The following is a 20,603-nucleotide window of genomic DNA, read 5'->3' as shown; positions in this document are numbered from 1 at the left end:
TGAGCTAAATCCCCAACCCCTAATTAACCATTTATGAAGTAAAAAGTGTACTTAAATACCCCTCAGTTCTGAAAACTACCTATTATTAATTTTCAAGCATATGGCTAACTATAAATATGGAAATTAAAACTGGCTTGGGTCATCAAAGCAGACAACCTGCCATCTTGGCACTGACACACCATACTGACCCCTGAGCAGGTAAAGGTTTAGGTGGAAAGTATAAAACAAGCATCTGGTTCACACATCTAAATCACCTGGTGCCAATTTAAAACGATTTTGCTACCACCCACCAGGAAAGCAGTTAATATCTTTTCCAACATTATTTTCTTTCTAAAAGTGACCATAAAACATTCTGAGATATGTCATTTTTTAAAACTGGCATTCCATATACCAAAGGTAAAGAATATTCTTAGAGGTATTTACTACAGCTGATCTCTTAAGGTATTTAGTATTTAACACAAAAATATCATAAAGTGAGCTCTTTGGGAGCATTTGATAACTGATAAGCACTCTAATATGGTGATGCATGCTGATAATCCCAGCATAGTCAATGCAGGATTATGGATTCAGAGAGAGGCAAAGGCAAGCAGGCACTCTGAACAGTGATTACAGGGGTTAACAACCAAACTGACGCAAACTAAACACACCCTACTTTAAACGTGCGGGACCAAAGTGTTTCAGATAGTTTAATTTTTGTACATATACAATTAGCAATCTTAGGGATAGAACCCAAGCTGAAATGTGAAATTCATTTATATTTCAGACAAACGGAAGGTTGTTTTATAATTTAGCATATCTGTTTTGTGACTCTGACTTGTTATATAAGATTAGATGCAGAATTTTTCACTCATGGAATCATCCCAGTTACTTATAAAGTTTAAGATTTGGGACCATTTAAAAATTTCAGATCGGGGTTGAGGATTTAGCTCAGTGGTAGAGCGCTTGCCTAACAAGCACAAGGCCCTGGGTTTGGTCCCCAGCTCCATAAAAAAAAAAAGAAAAAAACAAAAACAAAAATTTCAGATCAGTGAAGTTCAACTTAACACTGAATCTATTAAAATATAAAGTTCCATTGATCTTAACTTATAAACGTAGCAGCATTGAGGCTGACAAGACGAGCTAATCACTGCCCCAAGACTGGTGACCTGATTCCCATTTCCAGAGCTCTCGTGGTAAAAGGAGAATTCTGACTTTCCAAGTTGTTCTCTTATCTCACATAGCCATCATAGTACACACTAATGTGCAAGACCACAACATACACATCCCTCCCTGCATACAAATGTAAAATAAAATTAGTAGTTTATTAGATATAGTCCAGTACTTTAAAACACAGCTGGCATAGGAAAGATTCGGTTTTCAGAAGTCTTCAGTCTTTAAAACCCAAGGCCTTAATCTTTAACTGGTTTTCTAAATTTTCCACAACATCTTTTAGATACTCTTCATCTTTAAAAAAATATACATATAATTCTCTTTCCACTTGATGCAATTTATTAGTTGCCAAAATTCTTCTTTTTGTCTTCACATGAGCGAGAATATCAGTAAGGAGATGATTTAGTTTATTCAACTGAGATTCAACTTGATGAAAGTGCTCCATTAGCTCCTGAAATGGGAAGAAAAAGCCTTATTTCAAGAATATTTATTCCAAACACCAACTAGAAATTTAAAATATAAAAGGAAATTCTGTGACTTAGTAACTCCTCATAATAAAAACATATATCACACACTCTTAATTTCAATGCTTGGAGACAGAGGCAGAAATATCTGGTTCCAGGCTAACCAGATCTACATAATTAATTCCAAACCAGGCAGGACTACACAATGAGATCCTGTCTTTAAAAAATAAACGAGGGGGGTTGGGGATTTAGCTCAGTGGTAGAGCGCTTGCCTAGCAAGTGCAAGGCCCTGGGTTCAGTCCCCAGCTCCGAAAAAAAAGAAAAAAGAAAGAAAAAAAGAAAAAAAAATAAACGAGGGTCTGGAAAGATGGCTTAGCAGTTAAAAGCACCGACTGACATTCCAGAGATCCCAAGTTCATTTCCCAGTAACCACATGGTGGCTCACAGCCATCTGTAATGGGATCCGATGCCCTCTTCTGGTGTGTCTGAAGACAGCGACAGTGGACTCACATAAAATAAATGGGGATGAAATCATGTCTTTAAAAAAAATAAAGAATAACAAAAATCTGTAATTAAAGATTACTGGGCTAAAGAGATGGCTGAGTGGATAAAGGTGCTTGCTCTAAAGCCCTAACGATGTGTTTGATCCCCCAAGCATACAAGCTTGAAAGAAACAAGACTTCCAATTGTCCTCTGATCTTTCTGATCTGTACACAGGTGCGCACCACTCCCTACACAAAAATAAATGCAATGAAAAGTTTTGGGCATGTGCTCATGTCTGTAATCCCAGTAGTAGGAAAGCTGAGGCAGGATTGCTGTAAGTTTAAGCTCAGACTGGAATACATACTGATTCCACACTAACCTGTACTGTAGCATGAGACCCTATGGCAAGCAAACAAGAAAGTTTCCACCAGATTTATAGTCAATACAAAAATTAACTATAATAACATCTAATAGGCAATTCTGAATGACTCAATGCAAACTCTCACTTCCTAAAGTGTATCTGATCTGTTCCATGTCTTTATATAATCAACAAATATTATTGAATGCTTACCTTGTATCAAACACTGTTTTATAACTATTGACACAAAAACAATGAACAAAAACTTCCTCATGAAGGTCTTATTAATGAAACTTCATTGTAGCTTAATCTGTGCCTGAGACATGTAAGTGCAGGAAAAACCTTGAAATGAAGTCTAATTAAAAAAAAAAAAAAAAAGCAGAGAATAGCCTTGTTGGGGCACCAGTGGAAGGGGAAGCCCTTGGTCCTGCCAAGGTTGGTCCCCTAATGCAGGGGAATGTCGGGGGTAGGGGTGGGGTAAGGGAGGTGGATGGGGGGAACACCCATATGGGGGAGGGGGTGGGGATTCGGGCTTATGGACAGAAAACTGGGAAAGGGAATACCATTTGAAATGTAAGTAAAGAAATATATCTAATAAAAAATAAAAAACAAACAAACAAAAAACCAATCATGGGCTGGAGAGAAGGCTCAGCAGCTAAGAGCACTGATTGTTCTTCCAGAGATCCTGAGCTCAATTCCTGGCAACCACATGGTGGCTCACAACCATCTATAAAGGAATCCAATGCCCTTTTCTGGTGTGTCTGAAGGCAGCTACAGTATACTCATACATATTAAGTGAATAAATAAGTCTTTAAAAAAAATAAAACAAAATTGCTTCAGTATGGACCCACAAATGCTTTGTTGGGGGTGGGAGGGGCTCAGGAAGCCCTCCCTTCTGTCTCTCCAGGCAGTTAACAGTTGGGAGGGAGACTTTTTTGGGTAGTAGAGCTGCCAATAAGTTAACTGCCCATGCTCTAAGTAATTGGCCTCTCATTTAAATCCTATTAATTGCAATTCTGGTTCACCAACCTAGACTCGGGTGGAATCCTTTACTCATTTCTGTCATTGGTGAGCCTCAGCTAGGTGAATAGATGGTTTATTCACGTCACCTGAAGAACTAGAAATATCAGTGGGGTGGACTTTGGGACATTAGCCAGACCACCAACCATTGGTTTACGTCTGCCTCCACATTGACTAAAGGATACATGGAACCACAATCTTGCTGAGGTCTCTAGAAATGGTAATGTAGATTACTTGACTATATTGTATAATCACATTGACAATAAAAATCCAGAGTGGCACGCTGAATCTTCAACCATTAAAAAAAGAAACCTGCCTCACAGAAATTTCTTTTTTTTTCCTGTCTTGTAAAATGAATTACACAGAATACTTAGTGAAAACCATGCTAGCATATATAATTCTTCTGTCTAAGAACTCAGACTTGTTAATGCCTTATGTTTAATACATTTGATTTCTTTACTTTTGACATTTAAAGGATTTAAACAAGTCTCTAGAGTTATCCAATCAAGCATTCTACTCTTCAAAACTGTAGCCAGTTAGCAGCACAGGGTCTCCTAAAATTTGTAGCTATCACTACCTGCAACATTCCAGAGCTTCTGTGCATGGCCCACAAGCAACTGGGTGCTTGTTATAAAACTACACTTCCTGGCCTCAATTCGGTCTAAATTATTCAATCTCTGCAACAGAACCAGGAATCAACATTTCGATACTTTGCTCCCTGATGATTCCAATGTACAAATTAAAAAATGACTGCTTTTTGACCTGCCACATATGCCTATTTCACAGATTAGTACTTTTCAATACATTTTTAAAAAAGATTAATTTTGACATTACTATTTTTAATGTTTTAAAAATTTGGTATACTAATAACCTCACTTTTAATTTTAATTAAACCCTAATGATCTTAAAGTGCTAATATTCCTATAGCACATAGTAAACATGTTCGACTTCACTAATAAAACTGATTTGACTTTTTAAATTTCCTTTTTGGGGAGGAGGGGAACAGGATTCTGCATTTCTGGCTGTCCTGGAACTCAGTATGTAGGCAAGATTAGCCTTGAACTCACACAGATCTGCCTGTTTCTGCCTCCCAAGTGCTGGGATTAAAGGTGATCACCACTATGAACAACCCAACTTGATTTTTTTATACCCTAATGAGGTAGTAAAAAACATCAATGATGCCAAATAGTGAGATTATAATAAAAGCTCTTCTGGGGAATCTGCAATGCTTTTTCACATCTCCACATATCTGCAATGATGCACCTTATAGTAGAGACTATCATGAGGTAGCTGCTGCTGATGGGCAAGCACCATTTCTAAGATGATCGTGGTGACTCAGAACTATAATCCCACAACTTGGAGGCAAAGACAAGAAGACAAGGTCTATCTATATAGTAAGTTCCAGAGAAGCAAGGGTAACATGGTAAGACTGTTTTTAAAAACAAAAACAAAATAAAACAAAACAAAAAAACCCAAACATTTCCACCAATATTCTTGATGTACAATATAGAAAATGAAGTCAACTGTGAATCACAAAATAATTTAGAGCAATTCAGAATTAAATGCAAGGCTTTAGAAGTATTCTATTCATTTTAATTGGCTTATTTTTTCCTTTTAAAATATGCTGGAGAGTAGCATGGGGGCTGGGGGGGACATTTATTAAAAAGAACGCCAATGGCTCATGCTCAAAGAGCAAAAATTGATAGATGGAACCTTATGAAACTGAAAACCTTCTGTAAGGCAAAAGATACAGTCAATAGGACCCACATGCACTAGCAGGCTAATATCTAAAATATATAAAGAACTCAAGAAGCTAACCTCCAAAAAAGTAAACAACCCAATCAAAAAAATGTGGTGTAGAGCTAAACAGAGAATTCACAACAGAGGAATCTCGAATGGCAAAGAAGCACTTAAAGAAATGCTGAAAGTCCTTAGTCAGAAGGAAAATGCAAATCAAAACCACCCTGAGATTCCACCTTACACCAATCAGAATGGCTAAGATCAAAACCTCAGGTGACAGCACATGTTGTCGGGGATGTAGAGAACGGGGAACCCTCCTCCATTGCTGGTAGGATTGTAAACTGGTGCAACCACTCTGGAGGTTCCACAGAAAATTGAAAATAGATCTACATGAAGACCTAGCTATACCTCTCTTAGGCATATATGCAAAAGATTGCCCCACTATACCATACCACAGAGGTACAAGCTCCACTGTTCATAGCCAGCCTTATCTGTGATAGCCAGAAACTGGAAACAACCCACATGTCCCACGATAGAAGAATGGATACTCTTGTGGTATGGACGGGCTGTAGCAGGAAGAGGATGGTGTGAAAAAGAGCATCTCATGCTCCTCTTGCCGTGCACAAACCACTTCTGGAGAAATTGGATCTGGTGTCTTTATTCTGCTTTCTGGCTCTTAAAAATGCAATTTTGAAGGGGTTGGGGATTTAGCTCAGTGGTAGAGCGCTTGCTTAGCAAACGCAAGGCCCTGGGTTCGGTCCCCAGCTCCGAAAAAAAGAAAAAGAAAAAAAAATGCAATTTTGAACTGGTTCCAATGCAATCCTGTATCACATGAGTTAATCAAGTACCCACACATGTAGGTCAGACCAAGGAGCCGGCCTAGAAGTAATCTCAATCAGAAGAAGCAGATATGGAGCCACAAAGACATCACAGCTGGATCAGGACTATGTCAAGAAGAGATGGGCATTGGAGGAACTCAGAAAAGTTGCTTCTAATACAGTCTGGAGATCTTGGCAGTGGTTCTGACTATGTGCCCACTACTTGTGGGTGCTTAGGAAGCATGCTGAGAGGAGCTGAGCTCCCCACCAATGAAACAGCCCTACTCTTTACTCCTGCCACGAGGCGCTGCAGCGCTGCAGACACCAGGAGGTGGAAAGCAGGAGGTGCACTATCTGGCTCTGCATCTCTAGGCTTCTGTCTCCTCCTCCAAGAAAAGGAATGGAGAATCCTGACCTTAAGGTTTGCCAAGGAGATCACAGATGTGCGCACATAGTGAACATGTTCCACTTCTGTTTAAACCCTGTTAATGTTCTTGGAATTGCCAGGAAATTCAGATGAAGAGTAAGAAAAAGTAGAATGTAGGTGTAGGTGGAAAGGTGTTGTCTAAATGTGTAATTCCTGTCAAAGACCTGGGTCATTTTCAATGTTCTCACAGGTGGAGACCTTAAGACACTGATATGTGATGGCTGAGAAAACAGATTAGTAGTTCAAGGGGCAAAGGATTATTTGTATATGAAGAGGGTATGAACTAAACACACGAGTGCCCCGGTAGCTGGCATCCCATGGATAAGGCTGGGTCAAGCACTTTATATGAATAATCTCAACTGGGCCTCACAATGCTTTAGTGAGGAAGTTGTTACTAAGATGAGAAAATTCAGTTGAGGGAATTAAGTACTTTTGTCAAAGATCATTAAAGCAAAGCCAAGATTTGAAGCTGAAACTATCAGAACCTGGGCTCTTTCCACACTGTGCCAAATGTGTTTGGTTGTTCCTCTATGATATCAGGGCTATGATCCTGAGAAGCACACGACAACCATGTCATCTGGGTTCTAGTTTGGTTCTGCAGTCAGAAAATATACATGAACCATAAGGTCTCGGAAAGAATATCAAAGCCACTTTTGACTGCTGTCATCTACAGCAATGTAGATTCTAAGATCCTGACACCAAATCCAAAAATGTCTTTAGGGTTTCAGCTGACCAATACCTTTACCTTCCCAGACACAGCCACTCTTTCTACTCTTTCGATGAGAAGCAAATGACTTATATGATCTAGGTATCAGCGTGGCAAGATAGGGTCAAAGCTGAGGACATTGGCAAGATGTCATGAAAAGTGAGCTAAGTATGTACTGGACCAAGAGAGGAAGGTAGGGTCAGAGGACTCCCAATAGGCATAGGATTCATTAGGCTCCACTTTGAGACTAATTTCAGAGCCAGGAATTGCTACTGAGGCTGAAATCTTCAAGATAACTCAGGGCCTCGACAAGACAGCCTTAGAGCTGGCAACTGAGTGGGTTAGAAGACAAAAGATGAAGAGCACACCTGCCTCCATGACCCCTAAGAACCCACATGTTTCATGCTGATTGCTCACTCAAGAACTTGACTAAGAATATACGTTGGCTGTTGCCTGACCATAGGATACATTCCTCTAGCTGGGCTGCCTTCTCTGGCCTCAGGGGGAGAGGAGGTACCTAGCCCCACAGAGACTTAATATGCTAGGGTGGAGGGATACCCAGGGGGGCCCACCCTCTCAAAGGAGAAGAAGTGGAGAAGCAGGGAGGATTGTGGGGTGAAGTGACCAGGAGGGGGGGGGGCAGTGTAAAGTGAATTAATTAAATAAAACACACACAAAAGAAGAAGAATGGATACAAAAAATGTGGTTCATTTATACAACGGAATACTATTCAGCTATTAAGAACAAGGTCATCATGAGTTTTGCAGGTAAATGGATGGAACTAGAAAATATCCTGAGTGAGGTAACTCAGACCCAAAATGTCACGCATGGTATGCACTCACTAATAAGTGGATATTGGTCAAAAAGTATAGAATACCTAGGATATAGTCCACAGAACTAAAGGAGGTTAACAAGCAGAAGGGCCCAAATGAGGATGCTTCAATCCCATTTGGAGGAAGAAGAAAAAAATCATGGGTGACAGAAGGAGGGAGGGACCTGGCGGAGGGAAAAGGGGAACAAGATCAGGTATGAGGGTGGGAGGAGACTGGAGAGAAGCCCTGGGGGCCAGCAGAATGAATGGAAATATGCAACTTTGTGGGGGAGGGGGGACTCTAGAAAGTACTGGAAACCTGAGAGATGAGAGACTCCAAGGCCTGACACTATTACTGATGCTATGGTGTGCTTACAGACAGGAGCCTAGCATGGCAGTCCTCTGAGAGGCCCAATAAGGAGCTGACTGAGACAGATGCAGACATTTGCACCCATCTTCTAGACTGAAGTCAGGAACCCCTGTAGTTGATTTAGGAAAAGGCTGGAAGAAGCTGAGAAGGAGGAAGAGCCCATAGGAAGACCAACAGTCTCAACAAACCCGGACTCCTGAGATCTCTCTGACCCTGAGCCACCAACCAGGCAGCATACATGAGCTGGTCTGAGGCCCCAAACACATATACAGCAGAGGATTGCCTGATCTGGCCTCAGTGGGAGAAGATGCGCCTAACACTTGAGAGACTTGAGACGCCAAGGGAGTGGGGAGGCGTGGGAGGGGAGGGGGGTATCTTCTTGGAGACAACGGGGAGAAGAAATGGGATGAGGAACTGTGAGAAGAGGGACCAGGAGGGGAGCAATGGCTGGACTGTAAAAAAGAGAATAATAAAAAAATAAAATATGCTCAAGAGTAACAAACTAATGAGCCAGAGAGACACCTCAGTAGATAATGGTACCTACAGCCAAGCTGAGTTCAATCCTTGGGACCAGGGCTGGAGAGATGGCTCAGAGGTTAAGAGCACCCAACTGCTCTTCCAGAGGTCCTGAGTTCAATTCCCAGCAACCACATGGTGGCTCACAACCATCTGTAAAGAGATCCGATGCCCTCTTCTGGTGTATCTGAAGACAGCTACAGTGTACTTATATATAATAAATGAATAAAAAAATAAATAAAAGGGGCTGGAGATTTAGCTCAGTGGTTAGAGCGCTTGCCTAGGAAGCGCAAGGCCCTGGGTTCGGTCCCCAGCTCCGAAAAAAAAAAAAAAAAAAAAAAGAACCCAATCCTTGGGACCATATAGTAGAAAGAAGAGAACCAACTCCTATAAATTGTGCACCATGGCACACATGCACCCACACAACACACATGTAAGTATAGTTTTAAAAATGAGAAAAAAATGTCTATCTACATCTTAAAAGACTCCTTGTGAGAGAGAGAGACAGAAAGACAAACACAGAGAGACAGAGTGATGAGTGTCTTCCTTCTTCTTGTGCTCAAAATGAGAACCTTGTCTGCCACTAGGATGTTTTGTCTAAGCACATGGGGTCAAATGATCATGAATTAAACTCTCTGAAATCATGAGCCAAATAAATCTTTTCCACTTTAGGTTGCTTCTATTAGGTATTTGATCTGCATAAAAGTATGTATATATGAGTTACTAACACAAAAACTAACCACAGAAAACTAGAAATTATTTTAACATCTGTCAAGAGAACAGGAAATTATGAAATTTTATATAATGAAACAGTAATTATATAAAAGAAAAAACTAGTATGTGTCTACATAGATGAGTTTCAAAAATAATATTAAAAAATATGTACATGTCAGGTACAATGGCACACACCTTTAATCCCAGCACTGGCGAAGCAAAAGCAGACAGATCAATTTGAGCTTGAGACTAGCCTCATCTACAGAGTGAGTCCCGGTTGAGCAAGGAATACACAATGAGATGCTGTCTCAAAAAATAAATAAAGGAAATGAAATGAAAGCAAGCAAATGTTAGTCACTGAGAAGCGTGTTTGTAATCCAGCATTCTATAAACAAAAGAATGACTGCAAGTTTAGGGCCAGCTTTTTTAAAGACCACCCTGGGCATATGAGACCTGTTTCAAAAAAAAAAAGTGTTGGGATTGTACTTCAATGATGAAGTCCTTCCCTAGCACGTAGAAGGCCCTAGGTTTTATCAACAGCCTCAGTGACTGAATACTAACTAAGTTGAGGAGTACAGGGTTGTAGTGGGTTGCCTAATGTGTTAAAACAGGAAAGAAAAAAGGCTTTGGACTCCTTCCAAAGTAATGTGGATCAGACATGATAGAGGAAGACCAGCTGAAGATCTTGGCTACAGACAGGAAGGAAATAAAGATCAAGAAGACCAAACAGGACAGGTGATTCCTCTACATGGGAGCAGCCCTGAAACTGGCTGAGACATAAAATTATCTCTAGACAAAACTTCAGCCTATAAATCTTGTTGGTTATGGAATCCTCAAAATTCATCACGTCATCCTTTCATATGGCATGAATGAAGATTACAACTTGGTTATTGACCAAACTAACTCATAAAAAGAGACACTTGTCTTTCACCTGCTCAAACAAGAAACAAAAATTCATCCTTAACTGATCTATGCACCTTGCACAATGCATACAAGTATCTTTATAGAACTAAATATTGGTTATTAAGTTCATATATTACAAACTAAAGTACCAATAGGACAGCTCTGACAAGCCTCGCTCTCAGGAATGCTGAAATGACTCACTATTACAGCTCCCTGCATGATCCTGCCTCAACTGATGTTATTTCCAGAGACCTACTTCCTCAACAGCTTCAGAAAAGATTACTAATCCCCTGTGATCTCAGTTCATGCAGCCTTTCAGATGGCTCTGGTCAGGACTTCAGTTAAAATGAAATTTCTCACAAATGTTATAGCTGGCTTTCTTGAGACTAAGCAGTTTTTCTAATTTTCTTTCCCCACCCCCCCAAAAAAAAGAATCCTTTGCCCCAATTCAACAGGAAGCAATCATAAGAAAATCATCATCCTAATCCTTTCATTTGAGGTGTCTGGTTTTGGTTATTTTATAAAATATGTTGTCATTTTTAAGTGATAATTTGCAAACAATTATAGTTCTGAACTGGGAAGAAATAAAACAGAGAACTTAGACTCACATTTCTATTTTTCCTTTCCTCTTCGCTATCCTTCTTTCTTTCTTAGGTAAAGGGAAGGGGGGTGAAAAGAAAAAAGGAGGAGGGGTTGGGGATTTGGCTCAGTGGTAGAGCGCTTACCTAGCAACCGCAAGGCCCTGGGTTTGGTCCCCAGCTCCGAAAAAAAAAAAAGAAAAAAGAAAAAAGGAGGATACAGTAATAACAAATTAGAAAAATAGGGATAGATTATTAAATTTACTCTTAAATATTTTATAGCCATAATCTTAAACCGATAGAAATTTTAAATTTTGATACAGAATTGAAGTTATATTTTCTTATATTGGTAATTTATATATTGATACAAGTTAAGGTTTTTTATTGGTATATATCTTTATGTAGTGATATAAAATTTTAAATTAATTTTGTTACTCTTAGCATTGTGCATATACAACTCATTTAAGAATACAAGACTCTCCTTTTAATAGCTGCTATTACAAACTGTTTAAAATAATTGAGCAATGCAAGTTAATAGTCAGATCATTAAACTCATGATCATATAAGATACTAATTACTATAAAATGTTTTCAAGGTTATTCACATAGTAAACAGCTAAAAGTAATCAATATTTAACAATTCAGTTATGCTATATATAGATAGATGGCCTTCAAAAGCATCAGAGATCCATAGAATATGACATTTAATGTTATTTCATTATTAAAAGATCTTTTGACTATGAGACATGTGTGCTCCTGACAGTATCCCCATTCCCCTTCAAAGAAGGTGATGAGTATCAGTATCTCCATGTGGAGTTGCTTCAACTGTGGCAAGCTAGCCACTAGGCAAGAAATGTCCTAATTTTATCTGCAGGCAGAATGCTGTCCATAAGGTCTGTCACATGTTCTGGGCCAAAGGCTAAAGATAGAGGCCCCACCATTATAAGAAATGTTGGGAACTGTTCAAGTGGTCAGCTGTCTCTGACATTTCTATAGTTTTGAAAGCTGTATCTTTATGCTTCCTGCATACTTGGGTAATATTTCATACTCAGGTAATATTTAATCCTTTCAGAAATCTCTAACAAGGTTAAAAACTAGATAGTTACAGTCTTACAATTAAACTTAAGTTGTTTAACACTAAAGATGTTCTAGATTTAAAAAGATAAGTTTTAGGATGGTAATACAAGTTAAAACAGAAGATGTTTTAGGTACAAAATTATAAACTCATTGAGATAGGCTAGATGGTTAAATACCTCACCTAAGTTACAAAATATAGACTGAACTTTTAAATGTAATTCATACTTAATAATTCTCATAATTGCTTCAAAATAGTTCCTAGTATGTATTGTTTGTTACTATAGAGAAAGAGCCTTTTTAATTAGACAAAAGGGGGGAAATATAGTATGCTAGCCTAATGCTTGTATTCTAATGCTAATCTGGGCCCCCATAACTGGTTGTCCCAGAGAGAAGAGACCACAAGTAACACCCTGAATGACCCTGCCCCTAGGTTATTTCTGACTGATAAATAAAAATGCCAACAACCAATAGCTGGACAGAACATAAATAGGTGGGGTTCAGATTTCCAGAGCTTGGGGAGGACCACAATGAAAAGGAGAGGAGGAGAAAGAGGAGGAAGAGGAAGAGAAAGAGGAAGGGGAGGAAGAAGCTGCGGTAAGTTAGGTAAGCCATAAGAACGTGACCCTGAGGCCTGGCCAATTGGAGTAGAGAGCAGCCCAGATGAAACACAGTAAGTAGTAAGTAATAACTCGGGGTTATTGATAGGAAAGTAGACTCTTAACAACACAGAGGGCAGGACGCTGCCCAGCTCCTGTGCTGTTAAAGGTTTATTGTAAATATAAAGGCTGTCAATGTGTCTTTCATCCAGAATGAAAATACCAAAGGTGGGGTGGAAGCCTCAGGCTGGGGTTTAGATAAATAACTGTTAACACAGAGTGAGAACAAACAAGTTAATGAAACGTCCAATTGAATGCATATAAAATTTGAAAACAGAGAAATTAATACACAATCTAATTTACTTATATAATAAAACTTAGAGGCAGCACTCCTCAAAGAAGGTTGGGGAATTCCATTAGAAAAAGCCAGGTACTGTGTCACTTCATCAGCACATAGACTAAGAGCAGAAGGACACAGAGGTTAGCATGACCCTGTATAGGATGACATGCAGATTCGTGAGGTGGTCCATATTTTTAGTTTGCTTCTTCCTCTGCAGCTATATTTTCTACTGGCAATTACTTTTCAAAACTGTGTCCAAGATTTGTTATAACACAATTTAAATCCTGTTCTGTTCAGAAATAACTGATTCAACAAAAGAAAGGAGAGACACCATAATCTAAGAATCTGAAAAGATGGCTTTAAACACATTTGACCCGAGCTGTAAATAAGCACTGCTCAGGTTCTAGCTCATCACAGATGACTGTTTCTTTTCCTCCTTCCATCTATTATTCACAGTTGACAAAACCTTTCTCCAAAGCCTCCCTATTTTTTACATGTACTATATAAGAATTCTTAGTATATGTATTCAATCTGCCTTGTTATGTATATATGCTGTTAACATATATATTCTATGTGAAAAAAAGGAAAAAAGAAAGCATGTACCATACACATAGATTTTAAATACAACTATTTGCTAAAAACAAGTTTTCTTTCTTTACATAGTATCAATATTATATATCCTTTTATAGTGTCTGAAAACTATAAATTTTCAAATTCCGTACATGAAACTCAAAATCATCTGAAAAAAAAATATATATATTAGGAGTTAAAAAGTCATAATATGGGGGTTGGGGATTTGGCTCAGTGGTAGAGCGCTTGCCTAGCAACCGCAAGGCCCTGGGTTCGGTCCCCAGCTCCGAAAAAAAAGAAAAGAAAAAAAAAAAAAAAAGAAATAGACTTCACTAATGTAAAAAGTCATAATATTTTTATATGGTGGCACAAGCCCCTAATCCTAGTACCTGGAGATTTTGAGTTGGAGACCAGCATAGGCTACATAGCAAGACTCTGTCTCTCAAATTCAAGTAAATATTATATTAATTTGATGAAATAGGATAATCTTTTCTTCATATTTTTATATGAAACATTTTTAAGCTATTATTTTTTCATTTGAATGAGTATTTTTGCTTGCATGTGTATGTGTACCACACGTGTGCTTCGTACTCACAAAAGCAGAGGACATCAGAATCAGTCACAGATGGTTGTGAGCCACCATGTGCCATGTGGGTGCTAGGAATGCAATGTGAGTCCCCTACTCTTGTAGCACCAAGTGTCCTAACTACTGAGTCCTCGCCAGCTCCTACAATAAACAGAACTTTTAAAGCATTTTAAATTTCTAGGTAACACCCACCTGATCACAAAGCAACAGCTGACTCCCTCCATGATACAAAGCGTCACACAGCATGTCCACGTCCTTATTCAGTTTAGACAAAAAGAAATAATGCTCTTGAGTACATACTGCCAACTGATCTCGTGTTACAGAAACATCTTGTTTCAATTTCTCAGCCACTTCCTCCAGCTGTTCGTGGGTTATAAACAATTCTTTTTTCTTATTGTCTCCTTCTAAAAGTTGATAAAGCCTAAAATACAAAAATATTAACAAGAATTAAAATTAATTAAATTTAATTAAAATTAAAAAGAAAAATGTTCATGTTAGTTGTTTTCAAAATTATAACCCGCCAAATTGGGAAACAGATAGTGATGGCTAATTAACAACTGAAAAGTAGTAATTTATGTGTTTCTAATATTGAGCAATTGAAACCATCTCAGGTATAATATTTTTTTTTCTTTTTCTTTTTTTCGGAGCTGGGGACCGAACCCAGGGCCTTGCATTTGCTAGGCAAGCGCTCTACCACTGAGCTAAATCCCCAACCCTTCAGGTATAATATTATTTCAGAGGAAAAATATCTAAATTTGAGTATGTTATAAAATCCTGTCATCCTGGCACTCAGGATGCTAAGGTAGATGGACCTGAGGTTCAAGGATACATAGCAAATTCAAAGCCAGTAAGACACTACTCAAAAGATAAATAATTCTTTAAAAGCAGTATCTCAAGTTCCAGTTTCTCCATCTTCCATATTTTAGATATAAACTTCATCTTGATTCATAACTGCCATTAATTTACTTCAAAGGGAGCTTTTATGATATGTCCCAAGAAAATGCTTCTTTTACAGAATACATCTATGATATAGCAGCAGCAACAATGACAGGAATAATCAATCTTTAATGCTTATTTCACAAAATTGTGGTGGGCTTAGCTTAAAAGAGAAAAACTGGGGTTGGGGATTTAGCTCAGTGGTAGAGCGCTTGCCTAGGAAGTGCAAGGCCCTGGGTTCGGTCCCCAGCTCCGAAAAAAGAACTAAAAAAAAAAAAAAAAAAAAAAAAAAAAGAGAAAAACTAAAAATGTAAGACCTATATAAATGGCCATTAACAACAACTAGCTATTTTAATTTGTTCAGTATTTGGTTGGTAAAAATCCTGGTAATTGGGGTTGGGGATTTAGCTCAGTGGTAGAGCGCTTGCCTAACAAGCTCAAGGCCCTGGGTTTGATCCCCAGCTCTGAAAAAAAAAAAAGAAGAAAAAAAAAAAAGTAAAAAAAAAAAAAAAAAAAAAAAAATCCTGGTAATTAACAAAACCATTTTAACACTGCACTTAATGGCAGAAAAATCCATCAGCCTGTAAGACAAAAGATAAATCTAAAGCAGCATGGTATGCCTGCCTTAGAAAGGACATGCTCAGGGGTTGGGGATTTAGCTCAGCGGTCGAGCGCTTGCCTAGCAAGTGCAAGGCCCTGGGTTCGGTACCCAGCTCCAAAAAAAAAAAAAAAAAAAAAAAGAAAGAAAGAAAACAGAAAGGACATGCTCCTTTTACTCATACTACACATACATCAACACACAGCCTGCTCTGTTCACACACAAAAAAAATTTCCCCCAAGATAGGGTTTCTCTGTGTAGCCCTGGCTATCCTGTAACTTGCTACATGGGCCAGGCTGGACTCAAACTGCCTCCAAGTTCTGGGATTAAAAGTTAAAATATGTTATTCTGGTCCTACCAAAAATGAGTAGTATATAAAATGTGTGTGTGTGTGTGTGTGTGTGTGTGTGTGTGTCCCCGCATGCATACTAGGAGTCCTAAAGTTAATGTTGGGGTATTCCTCAACCACTCTCTGCCTCACTTTTAAGTCTCTCATGAACCTGGAGCTCACATTCCATGAGACTGGCTAACCAGCAAGCACTAGGGATCCTTCGGCCTCTATCTCTCCAGTGTAGAAATGACAGGAGTGTGCCACAGCACCTGGCTTTTTTATGTACTTTCTGGAGGATCAAATTCAGGTTCTCAAACTTGAACACCAGCACTGCAGTGACTGAGCTCTCTCCCCAGCCCTCTCCAGTCTCCATGCCAATTCTTTCTTTCTCTAAAATACAAAGTCTCATTGTGCAACTCAGGCTGTCCTAGAATTCTTGCTATGTATCCCAAGCTGACCTCAAATTCAAGATTCTCCTGCCCCAGCTTCCAGAGAGTTGAAATTAAATATGTAATCCTATCACCACACAGGATTTAAGACACAAATGTTCGCTGAACACTCTCATTACACAGCCCATAAAGGCCTCAAACTTAGTATAGCTCTGCCCCAGCCTTCTAGGTGATGGGATTACAGATACGAGCCACCACATCGGGCCAAGTACAGACTTGTGGAGTCTAATACTTTTAGTCTTCAATCCCAGTATCCTGTTATCATCAATTGCTTAGATATCCAGGAAGGACCAGCTTTCATTTTAGTGATCTACCTCATCAGATAGGGAAATAAAGTCTAAAGTCTCCCCATCCTACTACCACCACTACAATCAATCAGTTTTGTGCCCAACAATACCTATAATACAAAGCTGTATTCAAATTTCCTGTCCCAAATCTAGGTGTCTAAGTGGGAAGGAGATATTTTATCACTTTATTCCCCCAACTCATTGACCTCAGCTCTACAGTGGCTACATTGAGACCTAACATGAACAGAAAGGGAACAAAAAATTTAAAGGAAAAAGAAAAGCAGAAAGGCCAAATCTACATACAAGTAATTTTTAAACCTTTAAAATTTCTGTTCCATCTCTCCAGTATTTCACAAAAAGAAAAAAATGCTACGGAAGCAATGACATATACGTACCTATGAGTAGAATGGTCTTTGGTGTCGATGGGAGTCCTTGAGTTTAACTGCTCAGATGCTGGTAGGTCTGTTAACAAGGCCAAGTGCTGGCAGAGCACTGTGTTTCTTTGACTGAGCTGCTGAACCAAACTCTCCAATTGTCGATATGTATCCCAGTGTTTTCTCAACTCAATCTCATATGCTAACTGAACCAGCTCAAACGATGCCTTCTGCTTTATCAGCTCATTCAATACTAACTCTTGTCTTGCTGTATAATAATCTTGTTTAGAAATCTGCAGATCAAAGTCGCCCTTAACAACTGGCATGTTCAACAGCTGAGCATTCTCCTTTACCAAAGCAGGCAGAGTTCTGCCTTTTATATGAGTGATTTGTTCTTCAAGTTTGATAATCTCACTGTTCAAGCTAGAAATTTTTGCATCCAAATTTTCTTTCCCAACAACCTACACAAAGAAAGCAATAACATTTTAAACTGTAGGTTTAAACTTTTATTTTAAATTATTTTCATTTTTGTTTTAGGTGGTCAGATAATATATGCAGTGAATAAAAACTAACTTATTAGTATAAACCAAAACTAGTTTTAAAGGAAAAAAAATGAACTAAGTCAAGAGAAAAAGTCAGCACGAGCTACTGAACATCAGTGCTTTTATACTAGGTATGTATACAACAATGGCTAACAAACTAGAAGGTCTCATCGTTATCTTAATCATAACTTTAAAAAGTGTATTACTCATTATAACAAATGAAGATTTTTAGTTTTTCTTAAAATTATGTAGTAGGTATTTTCTTAGTTCATGAGCTGACTGTAGCAGACAGATTTACCAGACTTATTTTATTACTTCAAAATTTTTCTGTTGCAGTAACTAATTTAATGCAGGTATTGATTCAGAAACCTCTACATTTTTATTCAATTATCTAGTGGTTATATTATCAAGAAAGCAGGCTTCTAAAGAGTGCAGATGAACAACTGCAATCTATCTATAAACTCTCAACACGAAAGAGAAATTGGCTCCACTGAACACTGGACTTCATTAATAGCATCTTCTCATCAGAGGAAACAAGGCAGAATACCAGAGTCAAGCAAGTAGTTTCTTTGGTGTATGACATAAAAGACAAACGGCAGTTTAATCTGTGTTTGAAATGACACGATTTTTCAAATTCATAATGCAAATTAAGATAATATGAGTGAGGATAGAATTATTAAATTCTAGTAATGATTAATATATTTGTATGAAACACATACTGCAAATAAGTACTGAACAAATATAGAAATTAGAGTCCCCTTTTCTAAAGCAGTAGCAATATTAAACTCTATATTTCTAACTACAATTTGAATTTAGTCTTATTTCTTATGTTTACCTCTTTGGTTAGTCTATGAAGATTCTCTTCTGCCCATTTTACACTTGACTTCATGCTCAAATTACTTGCTTTCAAGTATATGAGCTGTTGTTGGGCACAGATGCATGCCATCTGCAGTCTAGCCATCTCCAGGCGTCGTTCCCCAAGGATTTCTCCATTATCGCAAATAGATGGTGTTTGTATATCTAGAAGCTGAAAATTGTCTTCATTTGAACTTTCGACTACTTCATGTATACCCTGAAAGAATTGCTTTTTTGTATATAAGGTTAAGGCTGCTGTGCTCTGCTCTTCTTGGCTTATATACTTTCCCAAGGAAAACTGAGATAAAAACACCATTGGATTTGTGCTTTCACTTAAATTAGAATTTCTAAAGAACATCATCAAATTATTAACCCCCTCAGTAAGAACCTGGAGTTCATTACTGAGCTTGGTATTCACAGCATTTAGGGACCCCTGTCTCTGTTTCAGCTTCTTAGTGGCTTCCTCTTGTTTGGCATTTAATGACAGAGACTTGTAGCTAGTTTCAGAAGCCATTAACTGGTATTTATTCCGTCGCTGAATTTTTGAATTATTTAATTTCTGCAGAGTTTGAACCTCATCCTCTAATCTCTGAATCTCTTTGTCATCCAGTTTACATGTCTTCAAATCAAAAGTTTTACAGGTTCTAAGAACTTCATCCAATGCTGTTCCTTCTAGGATGGGCTTGCCTGATCGCTGAAGATCTCTGAAGGCTTCCAATTCTTTTTCGGACAATACATTCTGTTCACTCACATTCCCACAAAACCATTTCAAAAATGACTCATCTTCAATAGCCTCAAACAGCCAGTCAAAATCTTCTCCATTAAGAATGTCAGCTTTGGGATAACCAATTTTTTTCAATGTTTCCACAAACTCTTTTCCACAACTCATGGTTTAACTACTCCTGTGTTTTATATTTGACATGAATTTATGGTTTTTTAAAACTAAGTTCAAACAGAAAAAAAAAATGTTTACACTAAGTCCATAGAAGAAGGAAAAAAAATACAATCTACAATATGTTTTCCTAATGAGGGAAAAAACACAAGTATTAGACCACAAACAAGGAAAATGCATTTTAAAAATACAGACAATTTTATCAGGTGGCTACTTGAGAGAAAGGCAGATGCAGGTGCAATATCTGATTAAAACAAAGCAAAACAGAAGCAATCAAACAGTAAAGAAGAATCTAATTAATGAAGATATAACGATAAAAAAATTAATTTTTCCCCAATGATGAAATTACTTAAACTACATTTTGCAAAATAGTTTTCCCCCTTGTCGTTTAGGAAAAATATGCCTACCTTTCTAAGGAAGAATCAACTAAATATTTACCTCAATCTGCGTTCATCAGGTTCAAACGACTCGATCTATAGATATAACTAGCCTAATGCAGAGAAAACCAGAACAAGTTGGCAGGTTTCAGTACCCATCAGTCATCAAGTAAAAAAAAATTTTTTCTACCAGAGCACAATGAACCACGACTTGAGCCAAACGAAGGTCATTGGCAATTGCAGGCCTTAACATCACGATATGTTTGACACTCTGGTAGCAAAATCTCTGGGTTGGTTTTGTTTGTTTCTGAGTACTCAGCTATGACACTTAAGAAGCTCTAATAAAACATACCCACAAAAGTACCGAGTCGCTGTTTTTAAAAGATGGATAATAGATAAGGGTATATTTCGGGTTTAACGTTTGCCTAGTATGATTGAGGCCTTGAGCTTTATCCGCAGCATCAGAAAAAAATAAAGCTACCAACCCCAGCCGGTTGACCAGCCAAGCACCGCCGCCCCCACCCCCGGCACGAAGCCTCAGCCTCCCGGCCCAGCCCGCAACCCGGCCCAGCGACCTCTATCGATGCCTCTAGCGGCGGCCCCACCAGACCCGAACGCCAGCCCCTCACCTCAGGGCGCCCGGGCCACTGCTCTCCTCCAGCCTCCAACCGCGCGCCCCGCAATGCCTCACGGGAGTACCTGAGCGCGCACGCGCAGATTACACCATCCGTAGTGTC

At 38.6% G+C, this 20,603-nt stretch overlaps 2 protein-coding genes and 1 pseudogene across 3 annotated transcripts in view; 1 reads left to right on the top strand and 2 right to left on the bottom strand.

The window, feature by feature from the left end:
• Positions 1–20,563, bottom strand: part of Poln (DNA polymerase nu) — a 172,225-nt gene extending 151,662 nt beyond the window's left edge. The window contains 2 exon segments of one of the 2 annotated variants that reach the window (NM_001428930.1): positions 19,928–19,979; positions 20,496–20,563. The gene's annotated coding sequence lies outside the window, so the exon portion shown is untranslated. 2 annotated transcript variants of the gene reach the window in all.
• On the bottom strand, positions 310–20,563 carry Haus3 (HAUS augmin-like complex, subunit 3). The gene is given in 5 exon segments (NM_001109412.2): positions 310–1,600; positions 14,418–14,646; positions 17,222–17,661; positions 18,578–19,619; positions 20,496–20,563. Coding segments are annotated over 4 exon segments (1,812 nt in total). The 5' UTR covers positions 19,487–19,619; positions 20,496–20,563; the 3' UTR covers positions 310–1,366.
• LOC148001414 (U6 spliceosomal RNA) lies at positions 13,165–13,265 on the top strand (annotated as a pseudogene).
• Positions 20,564–20,603: the final 40 nt, after the last annotated feature.

The sequence above is a fragment of the Rattus norvegicus genome, chromosome 14 (assembly GCF_021556685.1).
Source record: "Rattus norvegicus strain SHRSP/BbbUtx chromosome 14, alternate assembly SHRSP_T2T, whole genome shotgun sequence".
Taxonomy (NCBI): domain Eukaryota; kingdom Metazoa; phylum Chordata; class Mammalia; order Rodentia; family Muridae; genus Rattus; species Rattus norvegicus.
This window is presented reverse-complemented; position numbering and strand designations above follow the sequence as displayed.